This window comes from Peromyscus maniculatus, chromosome 3 (assembly GCF_049852395.1).
Source record: "Peromyscus maniculatus bairdii isolate BWxNUB_F1_BW_parent chromosome 3, HU_Pman_BW_mat_3.1, whole genome shotgun sequence".
Classification (NCBI taxonomy): domain Eukaryota; kingdom Metazoa; phylum Chordata; class Mammalia; order Rodentia; family Cricetidae; genus Peromyscus; species Peromyscus maniculatus.
This window is the reverse complement of record NC_134854.1, coordinates 72,125,713-72,146,623: the sequence shown is the minus strand read 5'-3', so window position 1 is coordinate 72,146,623 and position 20,911 is coordinate 72,125,713. Positions and strand designations below refer to the sequence as shown.

Below are 20,911 nucleotides of genomic sequence, written 5' to 3'. Positions count from 1 at the left end.
TGGGACAGCAGGAGGAAGGGTAAGATTTTAGCTCTGAGCTCTGACTTCTTGGCTTTCTCTTTTACATTGTTTCTGTGTTTCTTATTTAATAAGACGGTTGGTTACATCTACATCTGGCGCCCAACGTGACAAGAATCCATTAAAAACTGCTTGGCTTGGCGGCAGGTCCGCTTTCCCGCAAGGGCAGCAGGCGGCCCGCGGCGGCGGCGGCGGCGGCGGCGGCGGCAGCGGCGGCGGCGGCGGCAGCGGCGGCACACGGCGGCCGGCGGTGATCGGCTTCTTAGTCCGAGCTGCTGGCGTCCTAGTCCGGGTAGCAACTTCTAGCCCGGGCCTAGGTCTGTGAGCAGCTTGCCTAAAGCCGGTGCTACAAACAACTCAGACCTGCCCTGCCGAACAGGGCCCTGCCTGTAAAGTCAACGCACGTGGTCGGAGCTTAAGGAAGCCAGACCCAAGCCTTGACTCGGCACAAGAGGGAACACGTGGCTGCATTTAAGCTTTAGCCGGCTACGCTTTCTTGTGCGTTCTCTCTCTCTCTCTCTCTCTCTCTCTCTCTCTCTCTCTCTCTCTCTGGATTTACACCTGGGACACTAGGTGGCTGCTTTGAAAATCCCCTCGGATTTCTACTGTTCTACGCAGATTTGGTAAGTCATAATATATCAGATATTTTAAAGGAAACTATCTAAAAGAGAATTTTTTTCCACATTAAAAAACAAATGGGTTTTATGTGTACATTGGAAGAAAATTGGTTTTTGTTCGAAATTTTAGGCAGTCTGGCAATGGAACAACTATATAATATTAGTATTGGTGGAATTATGCACCTCATCACTATAATAATCCACATTTTAATATTTAAAAAGATAGTCAATTTAAGTGCCAGAATAACAGCGTTAGAAGAACTTGTTAAACCTGTAAAAATTCAGACAGAAGAAATTAACAGTGAAGTTGTTTCAAGTCGGGATCATAAGGTTGCAGAAAGAAAGCCTGTTTTCACACAGTCACCCTTAATTTATCCTGTAACAGTACAGCAGATGCCTGATCAAATGGCTACACAAAATACTTGGGCTCCAATTGAAATGTTGGATTTAAAAAGGTTTAAGGAGGCAATAGTATCTTATGGCATGCATTCCCCATATGTAAAGCAAATGTTAAACACTTGGTCAACATATAATAGGATAGTACCACAGGACTGGCGGGACCTCGCACAAGGTGTTCTGGAACCCAGCCAGAGACTTCAATTTCTGACTTGGTTTAAGGAGGAGGCTAAAAACATAGAAAAACAATGGAGGGATAAAGGAGTACAAGTTTGCCAGGATCAGCTTATGGGCGAAGGCCAATATGCTTCAGCACAAGCACAATGTTTATATGATGTCCAAACCCTAATTTTATGTCGAACGGCAGCCTTGAATGCATGGGACAAAGTTGAGGAACCAGGAAAAAAATCTGAGTCATTTACAAAGGTGAAGCAAGGCCCAAAAGAGTCTTTTACAGATTTTTTACAAAGACTGGCTTCAGCAGTAAAGAGAACGGTCTCGGATTCAGAAGCTGGTAAGGCAATAATTGAATCTTTGGCCTTTGAGAATGCGAATGCAGCATGCAAAAGAATAATCAGGCCATTAAGGGCAAGATCTGCACCTATGGAAGATTGGATTAGAGAAACAATTAATGTTGAAGCTGATGAGCATGATGATACATGGGTAGGAGAAGTAATTTCAAAAGGTTTGAGGAGTGTTAGATGTTTTGGATGTGGAAAGCAAGGACATTTGAAAAGGGACTGTAGACAGGTCATTTCCAGAAACAATGTTTCTTCAAGGAACAATGGCAACAGAATGCCCCTTCCTTCTGGAGTATGTAGAAGGTGTGGTAAGGGAAAACACTGGACCAACGAATGTAGATCAACAAAGGACAGACAGGGTAATCCTTTGCCTCAGTCTTCGGGAAACTCCCAGAGGGGCCTCAGGCAGGCCCCCAGTGCAAATCCAGTTCAAACCTTTCCGGCAGCCATAGAGGAAATGCCTGCTCTGGAGAGCGATTAAATAACCAAATGCCTATTGGAATAAATCATGCTGGTCAGAATGATGAAACAGAGAGAATAGAAAATTCAGGAGAAAACATAAAGAAAATTTTTTGGCAAACTTCTATTAATGAACAAAGACCAAAATTAACGATAAAAATAAATGGTGTTTTGTTGTCTGGTCTGGTAGACACAGGTGCGGACGTTACCATAATTGCACCAGAATTTTGGCATCCAACTTGGCCTCTTCAGGAGGTAAACGTTCAACTGTTAGGAATTGGGACATTATCTCAGGTGAAACAGAGTGCAAGATGGCTCGAATGTATAGGTCCAGAAGGACAGAGAGGAAAATTAAAACCATATGTGGCTAACATAACTATGAACCTGTGGGGTCGAGACTTGTTGCAACAATGGAATACTCAGATTAACATCCCTCCAATCTCAGAAACAAATCATAAACTAGCACATGTTACTGAGAGAAATATTAGAAGATATTGTTCTAATGAGTGGTCACCAGCCATCCATATTATACAAGAACAGGGCACAATAACTGATGATCTTCCAAAGACACCAACAGCTCTACCTTTAAAATGGTTAACAGACAAGCCTGTATGGGTCCAGCAATGGCCTTTAACAACAGAGAAACTCCAGGCTTTAGAAGAGCTGGTAGAAGAACAGTTAAATGCTCAGCATATTGAAGAATCAACCAGCCCTTGGAATTCTCCTGTATTTGTTATTAAAAAGAAATCTGGTAAATGGAGAATGGTAACAGACCTTAGGGCAATTAACAAAGTAATTCAGCCAATGGGTTCTCTACAATCTGGGATGCCTTTGCCTACTCTGTTACCAAAAGGATGGCCTCTCATAGTTATTGATTTAAAAGACTGTTTCTTTTCAATACCCTTACAAGAAAAAGACAGAGAAAGATTTGCTTTTACAGTGCCTACTTATAATAATTCTCAACCGGTTAAAAGATTTCAATGGAGGGTCCTCCCACAGGGAATGTTGAATAGCCCAACTCTGTGCCAATATTTTGTACAACAGCCATTGGAAGTGATACGTAAAAAATTTCCTAAATCTATAATTTATCATTATATGGACGATATTTTACTAGCTGACTCAAATGCAGATACTTTAGAAATAATGTTTGAAGAAGTAAAGAAAATTTTGCCTCGCTGGGGATTACAAATTGCTCCTGAAAAGATACAAAGAGGAGATTCTATTAATTATTTAGGATATAAAATAGAGCTACAAAAAATTAGACCCCAAAAGGTGCAAATTCGGAGAGATAGACTACAGACTCTTAATGACTTTCAAAGATTATTTGGAGATATTTCTCATCTACGAACTATTGTTGGGGTAAAAAATGATGAACTGACTAATTTGTTCAAAACCTTAGAAGGTGACAAGGACTTAAATAGTCCAAGAGAATTATCACCTGAAGCTGAGAAAGAATTAGCCTTGGTAGAAAAGAAAGTGCATGAAGGACACGTGAATCGTATTGATCCAAAGCTGGATTGCATTTTGGTTATCTTACCTTCTAGGCGTTCTCCTACTGGAATATTAATGCAGAGGGAAGATATTATATTGGAATGGATATTTTTACCAAATAAACCAAATAAAAAATTAAAAACTTATGTGGAAAAAATCTCTGACTTGATTTACAAAGGAAAATTGAGACTTCGTCAATTAGCAGGCATAGACCCAGCAGAAATTGTCGTACCATTAACTAAGGAGGACATTGAAAAATTATGGACAGAAAGTGAACCTTGGCAAAGAGCTTGCAGTAATTTTTTGGGAGAAATTAACAGCAAATATCCCAAAAGCAATAGAATTGATCTTATAAAGAGAGCTGAATGGATCTTGCCTCGAATTGTACGGCAAAAACCCATATCTGGAGTTCGTACATTTTATACAGATGCCAACAAAGAAGGAAAGGCAGGTTACAAATCAGAAAATTTAAGTAAAGTGGTTCAAAGTTCGTATAATTCAGTTCAAAAATCAGAATTGTATGCTATTCTGTTGGTATTAATGGATTTTTCAGAACCTCTCAACATAGTAACTGACTCTCAGTATGCTGAAAGAGTGGTGTTACATATTGAGACTGCAGAATTTATCCCTGATGCTTCAGAATTAACTTCACTATTTATTCAATTACAAGATACAATCAGGAAAAGGAATCATCCTTTATATATAACTCACATTCGATCCCATACTGGTCTGCCAGGCCCTCTAGCACAAGGCAATGAAGAGATTGATAAATTATTGATAGGAAATGTGCTGGAGGCCTCAGAATTTCATAAAAAACATCACGTTAATAGTAAAGGTTTAAAAAAGGATTTTTCCATAACCTGGCAACAAGCCAAAGAAATAATAAAGAAATGTCCTACTTGTTCCTTCTACAATCAGACGCCATTACCAGCAGGATGTAACCCAAAGGGTACTCAGAGAAATGAAATCTGGCAGATGGACGTGTTTCACTTTGCAGAATTTGGAAAATTGAAATATGTACACCACACTATCGATACTTATTCAGGATTTCAATGGGCAACTGCTTTGAGTTCTGAAAAAGCTGATTCTGTAATCACTCATTTGCTAGAAGTTATGGCCATCATGGGTATACCTGCACAAATCAAAACTGACAATGCTCCATCATATGTCTCTGTTAAAATGAAACAGTTTTTTGCTTATTACAATATAAAGCATATTACAGGCATACCACATAATCCTACAGGTCAAGCAGTTATAGAAAGATCAAACAGAACTCTAAAGGATATGCTAAATAAACAGAAATGGGTAACAAAAACCCCCAGAAATAGACTGCATAATGCTCTTCTAACTTTGAATTTTCTGAATGCCAATGAGAAAGGAACAACAGCTGCAGAGAGACATTGGATAATAGAAAAAACTACAGAATTAAATCAGCCTATATACTTTAAGGATGTGCTGACCTCAGAATGGAAACCAGGGTATGTATTACATTGGGGACGTGGTTTTGCTTTTGTTTCTACAGGAGAAGATAAGCTGTGGGTACCATCAAAATTGATAAAGGTTCGATTTGAACAAGAGAGACCTCTTAATTAGAGGAGGTGATAGTTCATCAACCAGCATGAACATCCAATTTAAACTAACTTGTATCAATAAAACATGCCTTTTCATTTCATCAGATAATAACTTGCCAAAAAGGAACATCCCCAAAATTAGTCTTGGGGAAAGGTTTTTGTTTTTGTCTTTTAGGAGAATGAAGGTTAAGGAATCTGAAGAACACTGGACAAATGAGACAACTGAAGAAAAGGGACAAATCATCTATCCCAAGAAACAGAGTGAAACGGTGTATGGGTATATATTATCTAAAAAAATTTTATGTCTTCCTAAATGTTTGTTTCTGCTTTTCTCTAAAGATTTAACACTCTTGGTTTTCTAATAGTCCCAGTTCAATTAAAATTTAAAGCTGACTTTGGAGTTGGAGAATGGCTCTCTCCTTCTTTAAAATCAAGCATGTTGTTAAAAGGAAAATGCAAACTCCCTGTATCATGCCAGAATAAGAGCCATCTTCTGCTATGGTACAGGACAAAAGCAAAATTAATTAAGGGACTATTCTATTACTAATCTCAACTCTTTGATTCTATTCTGATTCTTTAAACTTTTCTCAAAGTATAAATTTTATATCAAAATTTACAAGATTAATATATATATATATATACATTTTAAACTTTGTTAAGATATGAATGGTCACATAGAGTACTAACTAATTCTAGAAAAAAGGCTAGCTGCATATATATGTTTTTGTGTTCGAGTCTCTTATCAGTTTTCTGCAGGAAATCACGGCCTGGCCTAACATCAACTGAAGTCTCCAGAAAGAAGATGGGGCCCCACAACAACAACAATTCCACGTGGACAATAATAATATCATTAAGCTGACAAACATCATCCATAGATCAGCTTTGAACTACAAGGTGCTCAGAGCAATTTTGAGATGACTAGCTGAGATGATCCAGTCTCAAAGACTACTTGAATAAGGACTTGAGATAAACCCTGAACTTTGGCATTATACACAGACTGGATAGTGAAGGATATAGTTACCTCTCCTAGAATTTGACAATTAACCTAAAATTTTTCTTTCAGGATAAAGAAAACGTCGCCCATACCCAGCAGGAAGCAATTTTAAGAATACGACGCCCACATTCCCAAAGAGGTGGTGTGGGGTGGGTGGTTTTTTGGTCTTTTTAATGGGTTTTGGGTCTGGGATAATTTTCAGTATTTAGGGGGGTTGGTTACAAGTTATTGTCAAGGGTTAGGAAAAAGGCTAAGCAAAGGAGATTAGATTTAAAGTTCTTGTTTAAAAAAAAAAGAGAGAAAGAAAGAAAAGAAAAAGACAATTACTAGTTTTAAATACTTTACATTGGATTGAATTGTTTTATATTGTACACAAATTTGAAACTGATATTGTTAGAAAATGCTATATGTATATTTCTAATTGTATTTATTCCATCCATTTAACAATGTAATGCAAATTTCTGATCCTTGAATGTTATTATTATCAACTATTAGGATATAAAGAAATGAAAGCTAGTAGTTAGACATTATCATAGAACTTGTAGTCATATTAGATATGTTTTAAAAATTGAGCAGAGATGTTTTAGACAGGTCATCTTCAAACCCTTCAGAGATCTACAGAATATGGCATTTAAAATGTTTTAATAACTTAGAAAATTTTTCTTTTTTGAGACATGTCGGCTCCTGGCAGTACCAATCTACTTTAGAGAAAATATGGGCATTGAAGAAACTGCATATGGAGTCAACTTTCATTCTGGCAAAAGTTAGCCACTGGACAACAAAGTATCCTCGAATCAACAGGACAAAATGGACAGACAGATCACAAAACAAGGGACTACTGATTCTTGCCAAAACAAGTGTGGTTATGGCTTTATCAAAAGGCATCTTCTGAGGCCAGGACAATATGGCCCCATCCCTGAAGTGGCCTTCGCATCCGGAAAAGGTACGGTGCCCTTTTCTTCGAAGGCAGCTTAACAGGCAGAGGGCCGATGGATTCTGTTGTACAATGGAACAGCAGCTGAAAGCTCATGCCTCTCAAAAGTAGACTGGCATTTAATAGAGGGATGTGGAGAAGAAGGGGATGCTGAGATGAAGCCATATATACACAGCCAAGAAGAATGGACAGCTGAATTAAAAAACTGTCAACAATTTCCAGAATTTAAAATCCTGAATCATGACAGGACACTAGTGGAATTCAGGTGTTTCTGGTACGTGGACTGCTCTCACCCAATGTGAGGTTGAACTGTTGACCTTGTGTACATCCTACTTCACAAATGAGTCTGTCAGATACACTAAGCCTATAGGCTGAAGATGATGCCCCAACACTGCGGAGAAACCTCAGGTGACTGCCCAGGCAGCTGGCTGTTTCTGTCAACTCACAAAATTTTTTTTGGAAGTTGCTTGCATGCACTTCCTGTTTTTATTTTTGTTAGCTAATATTATTCCCTTCTTGGGTCTCTGAGGGAGTTGAAGATTAGTTAGTTATAGTTGAAAATTAATTAGGATAGAAAGTGCATTAGATACATCTTAGATTTACCAAAATAGGATAGATAATGGAATTGTTTTCTCTGATTTGTCAAATACCTGTTTAGGTATTTATTACTTGTATATATTGTATATAGTTATTGTACTTTTGTATATAGTTTTTCTTTTGTTAGTCATAACCTTTTGCTTTTTTTCTTTTTATTAAAATAGAAAAGGGGAAATGTGGTGGTAATCTAATTGTATTGAAATATTATTTTGATTTGTACTGAAATATTAATTTGATTGTATGTTAATAAATAAAGTTGTCTGGGGGTCAGAGCTATTAGAGCCATAGCAAGAGTGTGGCGGTGGTGGCACACGCCTTTAATCCCATAGATATCTGTGTGTTCAGGGTCAGAGCTATTAGAGCCATAGCAAGAGTGTGGCGGTGGTGGCACACGCCTTTAATCCCATAAGATCTCTGTGTGTTCAGGGATACAGCCAGCATTGGAGACATATGCCTTTAAGACCTAGGGGGCTGTACATTCAGACAGTGACGAGGCAGTCATGTGTTTGGGTTTACAACCAATGAGAAGGCAGAACAACATACTTTAAAAATACGAACGGACAGGAAGTAGGTCTTTTTTCGCGAAGCTGGGACAGCAGGAGGAAGGGTAAGATTTTAGCTCTGAGCTCTGACTTCTTGGCTTTCTCTTTTACATTGTTTCTGTGTTTCTTATTTAATAAGACGGTTGGTTACATCTACACACACACTCACACTCACACACACACACACACACACACACACACACAGCAAGTAGTCCTCTGACCTCCACATCTACACCTACCACTACTACCACACACACACAAACACACACACAGGCATGTACACACACACACAAGCACACAAATACACTTATTTCCCAACTATTTTTTAGACTGTAACTAGAAATCCATATTATACTTTATGAGATAATATACAGGACTGTACACTATTGAGGCTGTCTATAGGCAACCATAGAAATGATACTAACTGCTTTGGAAAGTTCCAGAACTAAAATAGTTTTAGCCATCTCTCATCGTGTTTATTTTGTAAAATTAACCAATAGCTGCTTGATGTTCTGAAAGGAATTTAAACTTGTTTTTGTGTATGTCTGGGCGAGCGCTGGGGTTGGGTGGGACTCTCTGCACGGCCCCCAGGTTCCTCAGAATTGCAACATTCCCTCCAAATTGAAACATTGCCGGTAGGAGGGAGAGGGAGGCTTTTCCTCTACACCCTCAGAGGAAAATAAGAGGTAAACAAAAGGTCACCAGTGGGGGAAAATAAGAATTCCCAAGACTCTCCCAGCAGTGGGAAAAAGGAGGAAACAGTTGCTCCCGACAGAGACAGGGCCAACTATGGAAAGAGATTCCCGGGTGTGTGGGGCTTTTCAGAGCTGAGGTCTCTCTGGAAATGCAACTGCTTCTGAGTTACCCTGCTCCTCACCTCACTCCTGTTAGTAACCCCAGTAAAAACTCATGAGTTCACTAAATTGGACACTGGTGCAATCCTTACTCTGGTCTGTTGCCTGGGTAGCAAATCAAAGTTCTATATCGTTACTACACCCAAAAATACTTGTTGTAACTTCATTACCATCTGTTAGTGTTTCTGGAGAAGAAGTAGATGGCGTTTGCCAGGCTCTTAGGAATGGGTGGTCCATGGTTGAAACTGGAGCGTTCAAAACTTCAGCCGAGGGTGCACCTGGAAACAGAGGGTATAGAGAATGGAGATCAAATCTCTATTCATGAGGATACAAGCAATTCATCACTTCTACTGTGAAGTAGATCAAAACATTAGCAGATTTGTTAGGGAAAAGTCCGGTGCATTTTAGCTGGCTACAGTAGTACACGCCTATAATCCCATACTTAGGTAGTGAGACATTAGACCTGTTTGAAGAGCACATTGAGACCTCAACTCAAAAACAAAAAAACAAACAAACAAACAAAAAAAGCAACACCACCAAATGCAAATAAGTAAACAAACAGGAATCTTCATTTTAAATTATTTTTATTTTCTGTGTATGGGTGTTTTGCTTGCATGTATGTCTGTCTAATGTGTATGCCTGGTGCCCAGGCGTTACAGACAGTTGTGAGCTGCCATGTGGATTCTGGGAACCAAACCCAGGTCCTCTGAAAGAGCGACCAGTGCTCTTAACCACTCAGCCATTTCTCCAAACCAAGAAATTTTTATTTTAAAATTTTATTTGCCACACAAAGAAAAACATCGCTTTAAAAAAAGTGTTTTTGCATTTCTCAGAAATTTTTGCCCTGAAGGAAAAAATGTTAGTTGCTACTGTAACTATGTCAGGAAAGAAGTATCAGGCCGAGTGCAGTCATGAAACACTAAACCAAAGCTGAGCTTCTGACCCACTCCTGGCTAGAGAACCAGTGAGCTGCCCAGTGTTTGTCAACTGGACACAAACCGGAGTCCTGGAGAAGAGGGAGCATCTCCTGAGGATTGCCTCCATCACACTGTCCTGGGGGCACGTCTGCGCGATGCTTCCTAATTAGAATGATTGATGGGGCTGGAGAGATGGCTTAAGAGCATTGCTCTTCCAGAGGATAAGTTCAATTCTCAGAACCCCTATCAGGTAGTTCATAAAAGCCTGCTAACACCAGCTCCAGGGAATCTAACGCCCTCTCCTGGCCTCCAAAGGTACCTGTATGCTTACACACACATACACCAAAATAAAATTTTTGTTTGTTTGTTTTTTTGAGACAGGGTTTCTCTATGTAGCTTTGTGCCTTTCCTGGAACTCACTCTGTAGCCCAGACTGGCCTTGAACTCACAGAGATCTGCCTGCCTCTGCCTCCCAAGTGCTGGGATTAAAGGCTTGTGCCACCATTGCCTGGTTTACCGGCTTAAATTTATTTTTTAAAAAAGAAATATTTGGCTGGCAGTGGTGACGCTCGCCTTTAATTCCAGCACTTGGAACGGAGAGGCAGGTGAATCTCTGAGTTTAAGGCTAGCCTGGTCTACAGAGCGAGTTCCAGGACAGCCAGAGATGCACAGAGAAATCTTGTCTCAAAAAGAAAGGAATAAAAAATGATTGGTGTAGGAGAGCCCAGCCCACTGTGGGTGGTGTCACCCCTGGGCAATGTCCTGGGTTGGTTATGTATTTGGAGGATTTTGGTTTGATTTTGTTAAATGGGGGAGGAGATCCTATGTAGTCCTGGCTGTCCTGGAACTCACTATGGAGATTAGGTTGTCCTCAAACTCACAGAGATCCCCCTGCCTCTTCCACTCCAGTGCTAGGATTAAAGGCATGCATCCTCCTACTCGAAGGTCCTGGGTTGTAAAAGGTAGATGGAGCCATGGGAAGCAAGCCAGGAAGGCATTCTTCCAGCCTCCGCTTCAGTTCCTGCCTCCAGGTTCCAGGGTGGCCTCACTCAAGGATGCATTATCACCTGCAGCCCTTCCCTCCCCAAGTTGTTTGGGGGCAATGTTTTGTGAGAGTTGACGGAAAAGCAAAGCAGGACAATCAAGTATGAAAAATGAAGGAAGTTCTTTCTTGAATGAACAAGGAAACATACACCACCCTCAAACTACAAAGACCAACTGCTAAGGGCATTAACTCTTCAACCAAAAAGAAGGAAGCTACAGAGAAATATATAAAACCATCCTACCTCCCTCACAAACCACCTCCTTGGAAATGAACTTTCACTCTAACTGGCTGACAAGCTAGTCTTAATCTCCTCAAGTGCACAGCACAGAAAAACGGCTCATTCTTCCAATTCCTTCCCCTGCCTGTCTCCACCACTGCCTCCTGCGACTCTGGGGACACGGGAGGCTTAGTCCAGTTGGGCCTGTCCATCCTCAATGGCTGCATGGGTTCCTGGTCTCCAGCATTAATGGCTGGCCTCGTTGGTAATTTGGTCTGGTCCTGACGGTCTCCCGTTTGCTCTCATTGCAAGTGCAGATTCTACCATGCTCCGACACCTGTCACTTCCCATCCCGAATCCTCCAGTGCTGGGGACCCACCTCCAGCTATACTCGGGGTCACCTGAGTCCCACCACAACAGACTGCATGGCGGACCCATCTCACAGCTCAGCTGTCTGCCAAGCCCTCCTGAGAGCTGGAAATTATGGACTGCTTCCACGTCATAAAGGAATCAAGTACCAGCCAGAGAGCAGCGTTATCTAGAACTCTACATGGCTCAGAGCAGAAGCCTCTCTAATCCTGGGTTCTCCTTCAAACAGGACAGAAACTTCTGCATCTCCTCTCCTCACCCACCTCTCCTTACCACCCCCTTCCCTCATGGGTTTTGGGGGTTTGAGTAAGAATGGATCATGTGTGAACATGTGTCCCCAGCTGATGAAACTGTTTGGGAAATATTAGGAGGTGTGATCTTACTGGAAGAGGTCTGTCACTGGGAATGGGCTTTGAGGTTTCAAAAGGCCATGACATCCCCAGTTAGCTCTCTGCCTCCTAGCTGTGGCTCTAGATGTGAGCGCTCATCTATTCCTACAGCCAGGCCTTTACTCCCCCACCATGGACTCGAACCCTCTGGAACCATAAGCCTGAATTAAACTTTCTTTTGTAAGTTGCCTAGGAAATCGTGTTGTACCACAGCAACAGAAAAGTAGGACAAGGGCCAAGATGGAAGGTTTTCTTTCTTTACACTGCAGTGACTTGAGGGGTAAATATTAGAAAGGCCAAGATGCCAGTTCACCACCACTATTCAGATGGTTGGAAAACTACTAATAAAAGGATTGGAAACAGTGGGGGGGGGGAATCATTATTTGCACACTATACTGAAAATCTATCTAAAACTCCCAAGTTTGGGATCCCACAGGATAGTAGGACTCCAAAAAGTTGTCTGGGCTCCACATGTGCTCTCATAGATAAACACACATGCCTACATATACATACACACAATACATAAATGTAATTGTTAAAAATTTTTAAAGATTAAATAGAAATCATAAGAATTGTGTGGGCCTTCTAAAAAAATAATTTCAGAATTCCACTTGTCTGTAGAGAAAGGCAAAAATAAATGAAGATAAAAATATTATAAATTACCAGTTCTTTCTACATTAATCTGCACATTCGATGTGCTATTAATTAAAATATTGCAATATTTTTATTTTAAAAATTGGGCCAAATTTCTGAAAAATTTTAAAAATAGGCTAGGAATATTCTGAAATAGTAAGATTAAATCATAGATGAATTCATTTATTTACTGAGCCTACAATAATGGAGATAATATGGTCATACAGAAAGAGACAGGAATGAGGCAGACCTAGGAGTACAGAGCAATCTCTAGGCTGCACCCAGTCCTCGCTGGTGAGGAAGAGCAGCAGATGTAATGTCTCCACTCCTCACGCGGAAGACAGGAAAGGCAGCTTCCCCCCCCCCCCCCAGCACTGCTATAACAGAACACATGGGATCCTGAGAAGGGGTTGGGACAACGCAGAGCCGTGCAAAGAAAGCGTCAACCTTCATCGTCGTCGTTTCTGCACTTGCAGTTGGGTTTTCTGAAGCTGTTACAGGAACCTAAGAAAATCCTGTACGCTCAATCTACAGAAAAATTATGACTATATAAAATAAAAAATACATAAAAGGATCATAATTTTGACAGATGAACACAAACAGGAGGAATATTAAATATCAAAGCCTACCGTGACACAATAAAAAAACTGAGTATACGTGATACTGGCACACAACAATTATGAACAGACTATGACAGCATCTCTGATCATTTGAGGAAGAATGGCAGCCATCAGTTTGAACAAAAACTGAGTTAGATGTAATATCTCACATGTTCATAAGAAGAAATTCCAGATTCATGAAAAAAAGAAACTATACATTAAGATAAAGTGAAGAGATGTACATTTATAAAAATCAAAATGAGGCCGGGCGGCGGTGGCGCACGCCTTTAATCCCAGCACTCGGGAAGCAGAGGCAGGCAGATCTCTGAGTTTGAGGCCAGCCTGGTCTACAGAGCGAGACCCAGGACAGGCTCCAAAGCTACACAGAGAAACCCTGTCTCAGAAAATAATAATAATAATAATAATAATAATAATAATAATAATAAAAATGGGGAAAAAATGGAACAGGAAAACCTAGTTACAAGCTTTAAAAAAAAATCTTAACATCAGGAGCTGGGGAGATGGTTCCTGTCAGAGAGTGAGTGCCTACTGCTCTTCCAAAGGATGTGAGCCCTGTTCCCAGCACCAAGTCAGCTGGCTCACAGCTGCCTGTGACTGCAGCCCCCGGGGATCTGCCACCTTCTTCTGGCCCCCACAGGCACGCTCACGGACATATACACACAAACACACCAATACATAAATAAGAATAAAATCATATCCTTAATGTGGAAATCAAATGGTAAATGACAGTGGAGAAAAATATCGGCAAAATAAATAAAAGATTATTAGTGACATTAACATTTAAAGGACTTGATGTGGGTCAGTGAGAGAAGATGGAAAAGGAAAGAGAAGGAAAAAGGGAGCGGGGAGAGGAGAAAGAGCAGGAGCATTACAATAGCAGGTCGCACACAACAGAGTAACAAGTAACTATATCATATCAAACAAGTGTCATCCAGCTACTTCAGTAAACAGGGGCATGGACTCAGGTTTGGATTAAGTATTGCACACAGAATCATCTTTTCTTTGGTGTTGTATAGGCTTTTTATATAACAGTATGTTGTATAGTGCAACAGATTTTTAAAAATAAAAACCAAATAAGGGAACTTTTCTGGAAAAACAAAAAACATGACTATAAAATGCTAACTAAGGCCCGGCAACTGTGGCACAGGCCTTTAATCCCAGCCCTCGGGAGGTTCAAGTCCAGCATGGTCTACAGAGTGAGTTCCAGGACAGCCAGGACTGTTACACAGAGAAACCCCGTCTCAAAAAAACCAAAACAAAAGGGTATCGTTACTGTTGGCATGTACACCTCGTGCCAAGCTCACACTCCAGTGTTTTCACTTACCAATGCCGCTGTCATCCAAGCGCATGTAGCCTTCTGCCAATGAGCTGAAACCCGTCAGGCCTCCCATGGCTGCATAAGGAACATCCTGCCCCACTGGTTTTCCCTGAGCCAGCCTTTCTTGCCGCGTTTCCACCACCGTGTCATGGGCGTACGCGGGCTGGCCACAGGGGCAAGTGAAGCAGCTGCGGAAGCCTGAACACTTGAAGCCTGAATTAAGGCACAAAGGGCACAATGTCAAGAATAAACGCTAAACCGCCCACCCTGAGACATTCATCTTAGCCAAAGCCAGCCAAGGGTAGGTCCTCTGACCCTGGACCTCTTATCTCGGGCCACTGCTACTGTTACAGATGCTGCAGTGGTCCAGGGGGTGCACACTGAACGAGGGGGGGGGTCACACGTGTTTCAAAAACCAACTGGGCCCAAAGGACACTGAGGTAAAAACTGGGAGTGCCAGAAAATACAGACCCTCTCCTCAAAAGCTACATTAGAGCTGAGCACTGTGGTGAATTCCTGGAAGCTAAGCACTCTGAAGGCTGAGACAGGAGGATCACAACTCTCAGGCCAGACTGGTCTACACAGCAAAACCCTGCCTCTAAAAAATGAAATAAGTAAAGGTTGGAGAGATGGTTCAGTGGACTAAAAGCACATACTGTTCTTGCAGAAGACCTGGGTTCAGTTCTCAAGACCTATATGGCGGCTCACAACTGCCTGTAACTCCAATTCCAGGGAATCAAATGCCCTCCTCTGGCTTTTACCAGCACCAGGTGCATGCATACACACACATACACACACACACATACACACACACACACACACACACACACACACACACACACACGCACGCATGCACACAATTTTTTAAAGCAGCCACATTGAAATGGAGACCAGAATATATAATACAAAATCTTTACCTGCTCACACCACTTATACCTGTGTACAGGACCAAAGCTCCTAAATTTTATACAACTAATTCCATCCATACTTGGCAGATGAAACACATTTACTCTGGCTATTGTCAGTAAAAATGTTTCTCCAGTTGAGTATCCTTTATCCAGAATGCTCAAAGTCAGAAATGCTCCAAATCTGTTTTTGGATTTGGAATTGCAACATGTAGAATTTACTGGCTGAGCACACATAGTCAGAAAATCTGAAATGTTTGTCAGGTTGTTGCATCTTTTTTACTTATAAAATGCCTCTTTTAAAAGTCTGTAAAGAATAAATTTAGGGCCGTGGGTATCGCTCTGTGGTAGAGGGCTTGCCTGGCATTCATGTGAACTTAGGGTCAATCCCCAACACCAAAACCCACAGCAAAAAGGCACCAGGTTGATTAAACTTTCATTATTAAAAGCACTTTTATCATCTCCAGGTTCATTTATTTTATTTTTTGGGTGTGAGTGCTTTGCCTGAATGCATGAATGTGCACAGTGTCTGTGCCTAGAAACGGCTGTAAGCCCTCACGGAGGCGCCGGACCTGAACCTGGGACCTCTACAAAAACAGTCAGTGTTTTCCCTGCGGAACCATCTCTCCTGTTCCTGACACTTTTAATCAGAGCTGGAGAGACTGGCTGCTCTTCTGGAGGACCTGGGTTTAATTCCCAGCACCCACAGGGCAGCTCATAACCACCTATAACTGCAGTTCCAGCAATGTGGCACCCTCCTCTGGCCTCCACACACACCAAGCACACGTGTGGTGCATAGACGTGCATGCAGACAAAACACCCATACACCTTAAGTTAAACTTAATTTAAAAACTTTAAAATAAAGTGGTGTCTAGTAACTCTTTAAAATCTATCCCTATTACTTAAATTATTTAAATTCTATAACACTGAAGTTTATTATTATAAATCATACCAAGGACTGAATCATACCCATTGAATTTTGCTTTGTAGCTAACTAAACTGTGACATAAATTCATTAAGTATTTAATAGAGAAATTAGAGCAGTCTGCAACTGTGCATGCTGGAACTCACAGGCGTTGCATATGAAGCCAAGCGCAGGGCTGTGCTGGTCAGCGAAGTGTTTGCAGCTGCAGCGAACAGGCTGGGTACCATTCTGAGGGACGTACTGGTAAGCCTTGCACCGGCACCCCGGCACCCGGCAAGGCAGGTCAATGGGGCGCTGCTGGGGAAGCGTTTCAAAGTCTGTTTTATGCTGTTTATACCTTTAAAAATAGAAACACAAACACAATTTGGAGAGTGTCGAACATTACATAACTGTCTATTAAATGCACATGTAATTATTTTGATTCTGTTTTTATCTTTTGTTATTTGTACTAATAAGGTAAAAGTAACCGCTTCCACACTCAGCATTTCTATCTGCTTTGGACAGTAGTATTCACTTCTTCCGATTTTAATTTTGGGTTATTTAAGAAGTTTCACAATTGTATAAAGAAATCTAATTCCCTTAAAATACTGGTCATTGCAGTTCTTTAGTCTGGATTAAAAAGTTCCTTTTGGGGGGACTACTGGAGCTCAAACCCAAGGCATCATGTATGTTCAGCAAATGTTCCACTACTAAAATACAATGAGTCACACAAAACAGCTCTTTATTCAAAAAAAAAAAAATGTTTTCTATCAAGTCAGGTGTAGTGGTATACACTCGTAATTTCAGCATTCAGAAAGTGGAGGCAGGAGGATCATGAGTTCGAGGCCAGCCTGGACTGTACAACAAGACACTGTCCAAAGACTCGGGTGTGAGGGGAGTGGTGAGATGGCTCAGAAGGAAAAGCTGTCTGCTGCCAAGACCGACGACCTCATTCTGATAACCGCGCCCCTCAGGTTGTCCTCTGCAGCACACCCACGCTGTGTCGTGGCATGCCTGTGTGCTGGGTGTCCCCTCCCCGCGCGCGCGCACACACACACACACACACACACACACACACACACGGTAAAATGATATAAAAATTCCTAAAGCTAGGTAGAGCGCTCACCTACTATGTACAAGGCAGTGAGTATCCCAGCACACCAAGGAAACTACAGAGGCCTGTGAGATGCCTCAGTGGATGAGGGACCTGCTGCCAAGCCGAATGTCTTGAGTGTGATCTTCTGGACCCAGTGACCTCCACGAGTGTCACACACAAACATGCAAGCATACATACATACTGGACAAATATAAATGTAAGGTTTTTTAAAAGAATGGTTTTCATCAAAGGGCATCAATTAAATTTATTTTTATGCCTTGCTATCTAAACCTGAAATAAGTTTAATAAAATTTTAATATTATTTACTTAACTATAATTTAATTTTTAACTTTCAATAACAAAATGAACTAATGATATTGATAAAATGTTTTTTAAGTTGTATGTTTTTTACTTTTGCATACACATAAAATAATCTTTTAATTTTTGAAGAGTACTACAAAACAACCAATTCCATTTGATATTTAAAAAAACTTTTAAAATTCCATCTTTTCACCCTAGAAATTCATTTTGGAAAATATACCATAAATTAATAATTGCACACACACACACACACACACACATATATATATATATATATATATATATATATATATATATATGTGGGCTTGGCATAAAGGCAGTGTTAGCAACAGTATATGTACTAGTAGATATTGATTATAAATAGGCATATTTATAAGCATAAAAGAATGGATAAATCCATTACTTGAGAGCAGTCTTTTTATCTAAGGAGAGTGAAACTCTTTAGATAAAAAAAAAAAAAAAAAAAAAAAAAACCTTCATAGAATCACAGTTCTACATACAAAATATTTAGAAGTTGGGCTGGTTAAAGCTAAGGGAAGGACAGGACTGGAGTCCCCATTTCTGTGACCTGCCCTTCTGCCTGGCACACCCGAGTCTCACTCACAGTTTCAAGAACAACAGAGAACATCTCTGGACGAGCTGGGACATGGAGGAATTATTAAAAACCTGCCTGAGATTACTAATAGCCACATGCACACACATTTCCTGTGATTCAGTCATGGGAAAAAAATAGTGCTATGTTTTATGCATGCACAGAATATACAACTAAATTAACAATGCAAAGAGAAAAAAATATACAGACAAAATAGAAAGTACTAACAGCAGCAGACTCTGGGTGGTGAGCGTTCTACTCTCTATATATTCCTTAATAACTATGTTTCACTTTAGTAACAGAAAAACATACGTTGGTAGGAATTTCATTAAGTGATGAATACCACAGAGAAATTTCTTCATCGTAATTGGGTTGGATTTTAAGGGTCATTTACAGCGGCACAAATTCCACATAGAAACTGGCATTAGATGTTCACAAGCATAAATTGTAAGGCAGCACAAATATGCCCAACCCCTTCAGTTTTGACAGATACCAACATGTACCCATCATCCTCCAGTCCTCCACAGTGCTTTTAGTTATGGTGGCTAGGTAAATCTGAAGCCAATCTATACACATTACTCACCCTAGCAACTGCCTAACAACTTCTGGCAAACTGCAACTCTGTAAATAGCAACTAAACAAAGAGTCTCTCAGAAGGAGCCTCGGGAGTTGCTGTTGAAGCAGGGCAGTTCCCCTTCAATGGATCCCTTAGAACAAAAGGTAAAACCTGGTCCCTAAGAACAGCTACTAGGTTCGGTGGTTTCTTCGTGTTGTGCTTTTTACAAAACAGTTTGGTCATTTTGATATTTACAGCTGTGATGTGACAGGAAAATCCGAAGGAATGCACATGCACAGCAATACAAACAACACACATCTGGCTGGCCCCTCAAGTCCCTTCTCTCAGGGATACTCGTCGTGAACACAACCATCTGAAGTCAAAAGAATTTGTATTTTTCATTTGTTCAAGGGATGGGGCCAGGTATGGTGGTCACACCTGTCAACACTGAGGAGAAAAGAGAGCATGAGTTTGAGACTCCTTAGGATGACACAGAAAGTTCCAGGCCAGCCTGGGATATATATATATATATATATATATATACCCTCTCACAAAGAAATGAGCAAACAAATATTAATGAAAAACACCAACCCAGCACTCCCTGAGGGTGTGAAGAGTAATTCATAACCCTGAGGAGAAGTTGGTCTACTGGTGGATGAGTAGCCTGACCAGCACGGGTCAATGTGACCACCCAGTTCCTACCTGTCTAATAATGGGGCCACACTGAAAGACCCCTGGGAAAACATCACTCTGTTTCTCCCAGCGGCAAGACAAGAGGTGCTCATGGTGACAGACTCTGTGACAGTTTTAACACAGTATGAAAGTTTATTACCCATTTCTAAACCTTTGCATAGTTCTAGTGCATTATGAAAATGCCAACATCAAATGTTTCTTAATCATCACACTATTAATTCTAGGAGGAAGGTATGTTTTTGCTCTAGCTTTCATTCTCTAGCCATCAGCAAATCAGCCATGAGGTGGGCTGGAGAGACGGTTCACCAGTTAAGGTGCACTCTGCTCCTGCACTCTGCTTCCGCACACCTACCTCAGGTGGCTCAGAACCATGTGTAACCACAGCTCCAGGCAGATCTGATGCCTCTGGCCGGGCACTCACGTGCACATACCCACCCAGAGACACTCACATACGTAACTAAAACTAAAATTCTTAACAAGTAAACGATACAATATCTTACCTATGTGTACAAAAACACGGTGTCTCTGGGCCAACCAGTTTACAGTCCATTCCTGTTGGTGACCGCCAGCTCACAAATAACCTGTTCTGTAAACGCGTGGGTAAGACTTTTTTCTTGTATTCTTCATACTCTTCAGGAGTAAAAGGTTTCCCTCCATCGTCCTCACCAACAATTCTACAACAACAAGAATTGCTTTTAGCCCTTGAGTATTTTCCAGGCCCAAAATATTCAACTCTAAAATTAAATTATTCTTGTATATTTAAATGAAAAGTGGCTTTGACTTTGGGTTTTTTTACTTTCAACACAAATCATAACCAAACTGCAAACAGTAACGACAAAACTTTCGCTTCTGATGGAGTTCAGGCTGTGCCGCCCATCCCCCCCACACCCAGATTTGGCAAGCACCTTCTTAACAAACAGCCAAAGCAGGAATGCCACTCCCACCATCCCCAATATTCTTCCCTGAAACAGGTGCCTCACTCCAGGAGGAGCCTCCCTCTACCTACATACATATATAGCCTCCAAAGGCACAACAGCACTGAGAAGCATCTAGACCAACAGGCTTTGCTGAGCTCCCTAGTTCACTGCGGTTAGGTCCCACCCTGCTGTCCTCCGGTCCTCTCTCTCTGGCTGCCCACCATCCCACAGACCTAAGCGTAACAGCACAGGATTTCCCGTGTGTTTCTTTTCTCTCACTGCCATGACACACAGCATTTGACTCTGTCCACGTTTCCCTTGTCAACCTTCCTTTTATTTTAGGTACTTTAGCCATGAACCCTGTGATGTCTGAGCAAAGATGTCTTTTCTCCATTCTCTTCCCATATAAAAGATTGGAGGTGACC

At 41.1% G+C, this 20,911-nt stretch overlaps 1 protein-coding gene across 3 annotated transcripts in view; it reads right to left on the bottom strand.

Moving 5' to 3' along the window:
• The window catches only part of Fam221a (family with sequence similarity 221 member A), a 31,476-nt gene that overhangs the window by 6,514 nt on the left and 4,051 nt on the right, over positions 1-20,911 (bottom strand). For all 3 annotated transcript variants that reach the window (XM_016008371.3, XM_042273315.2, XM_042273316.2), the window contains exons 2-5: positions 20,070-20,243; positions 16,479-16,669; positions 14,509-14,715; positions 9,165-9,272 (exon numbers count right to left, since the gene is read on the bottom strand). In XM_016008371.3, the coding sequence (XP_015863857.1) occupies positions 9,165-9,272; positions 14,509-14,715; positions 16,479-16,669; positions 20,070-20,243 (680 nt within the window). The remainder of the gene's footprint in view (positions 1-9,164; positions 9,273-14,508; positions 14,716-16,478; positions 16,670-20,069; positions 20,244-20,911) is intronic.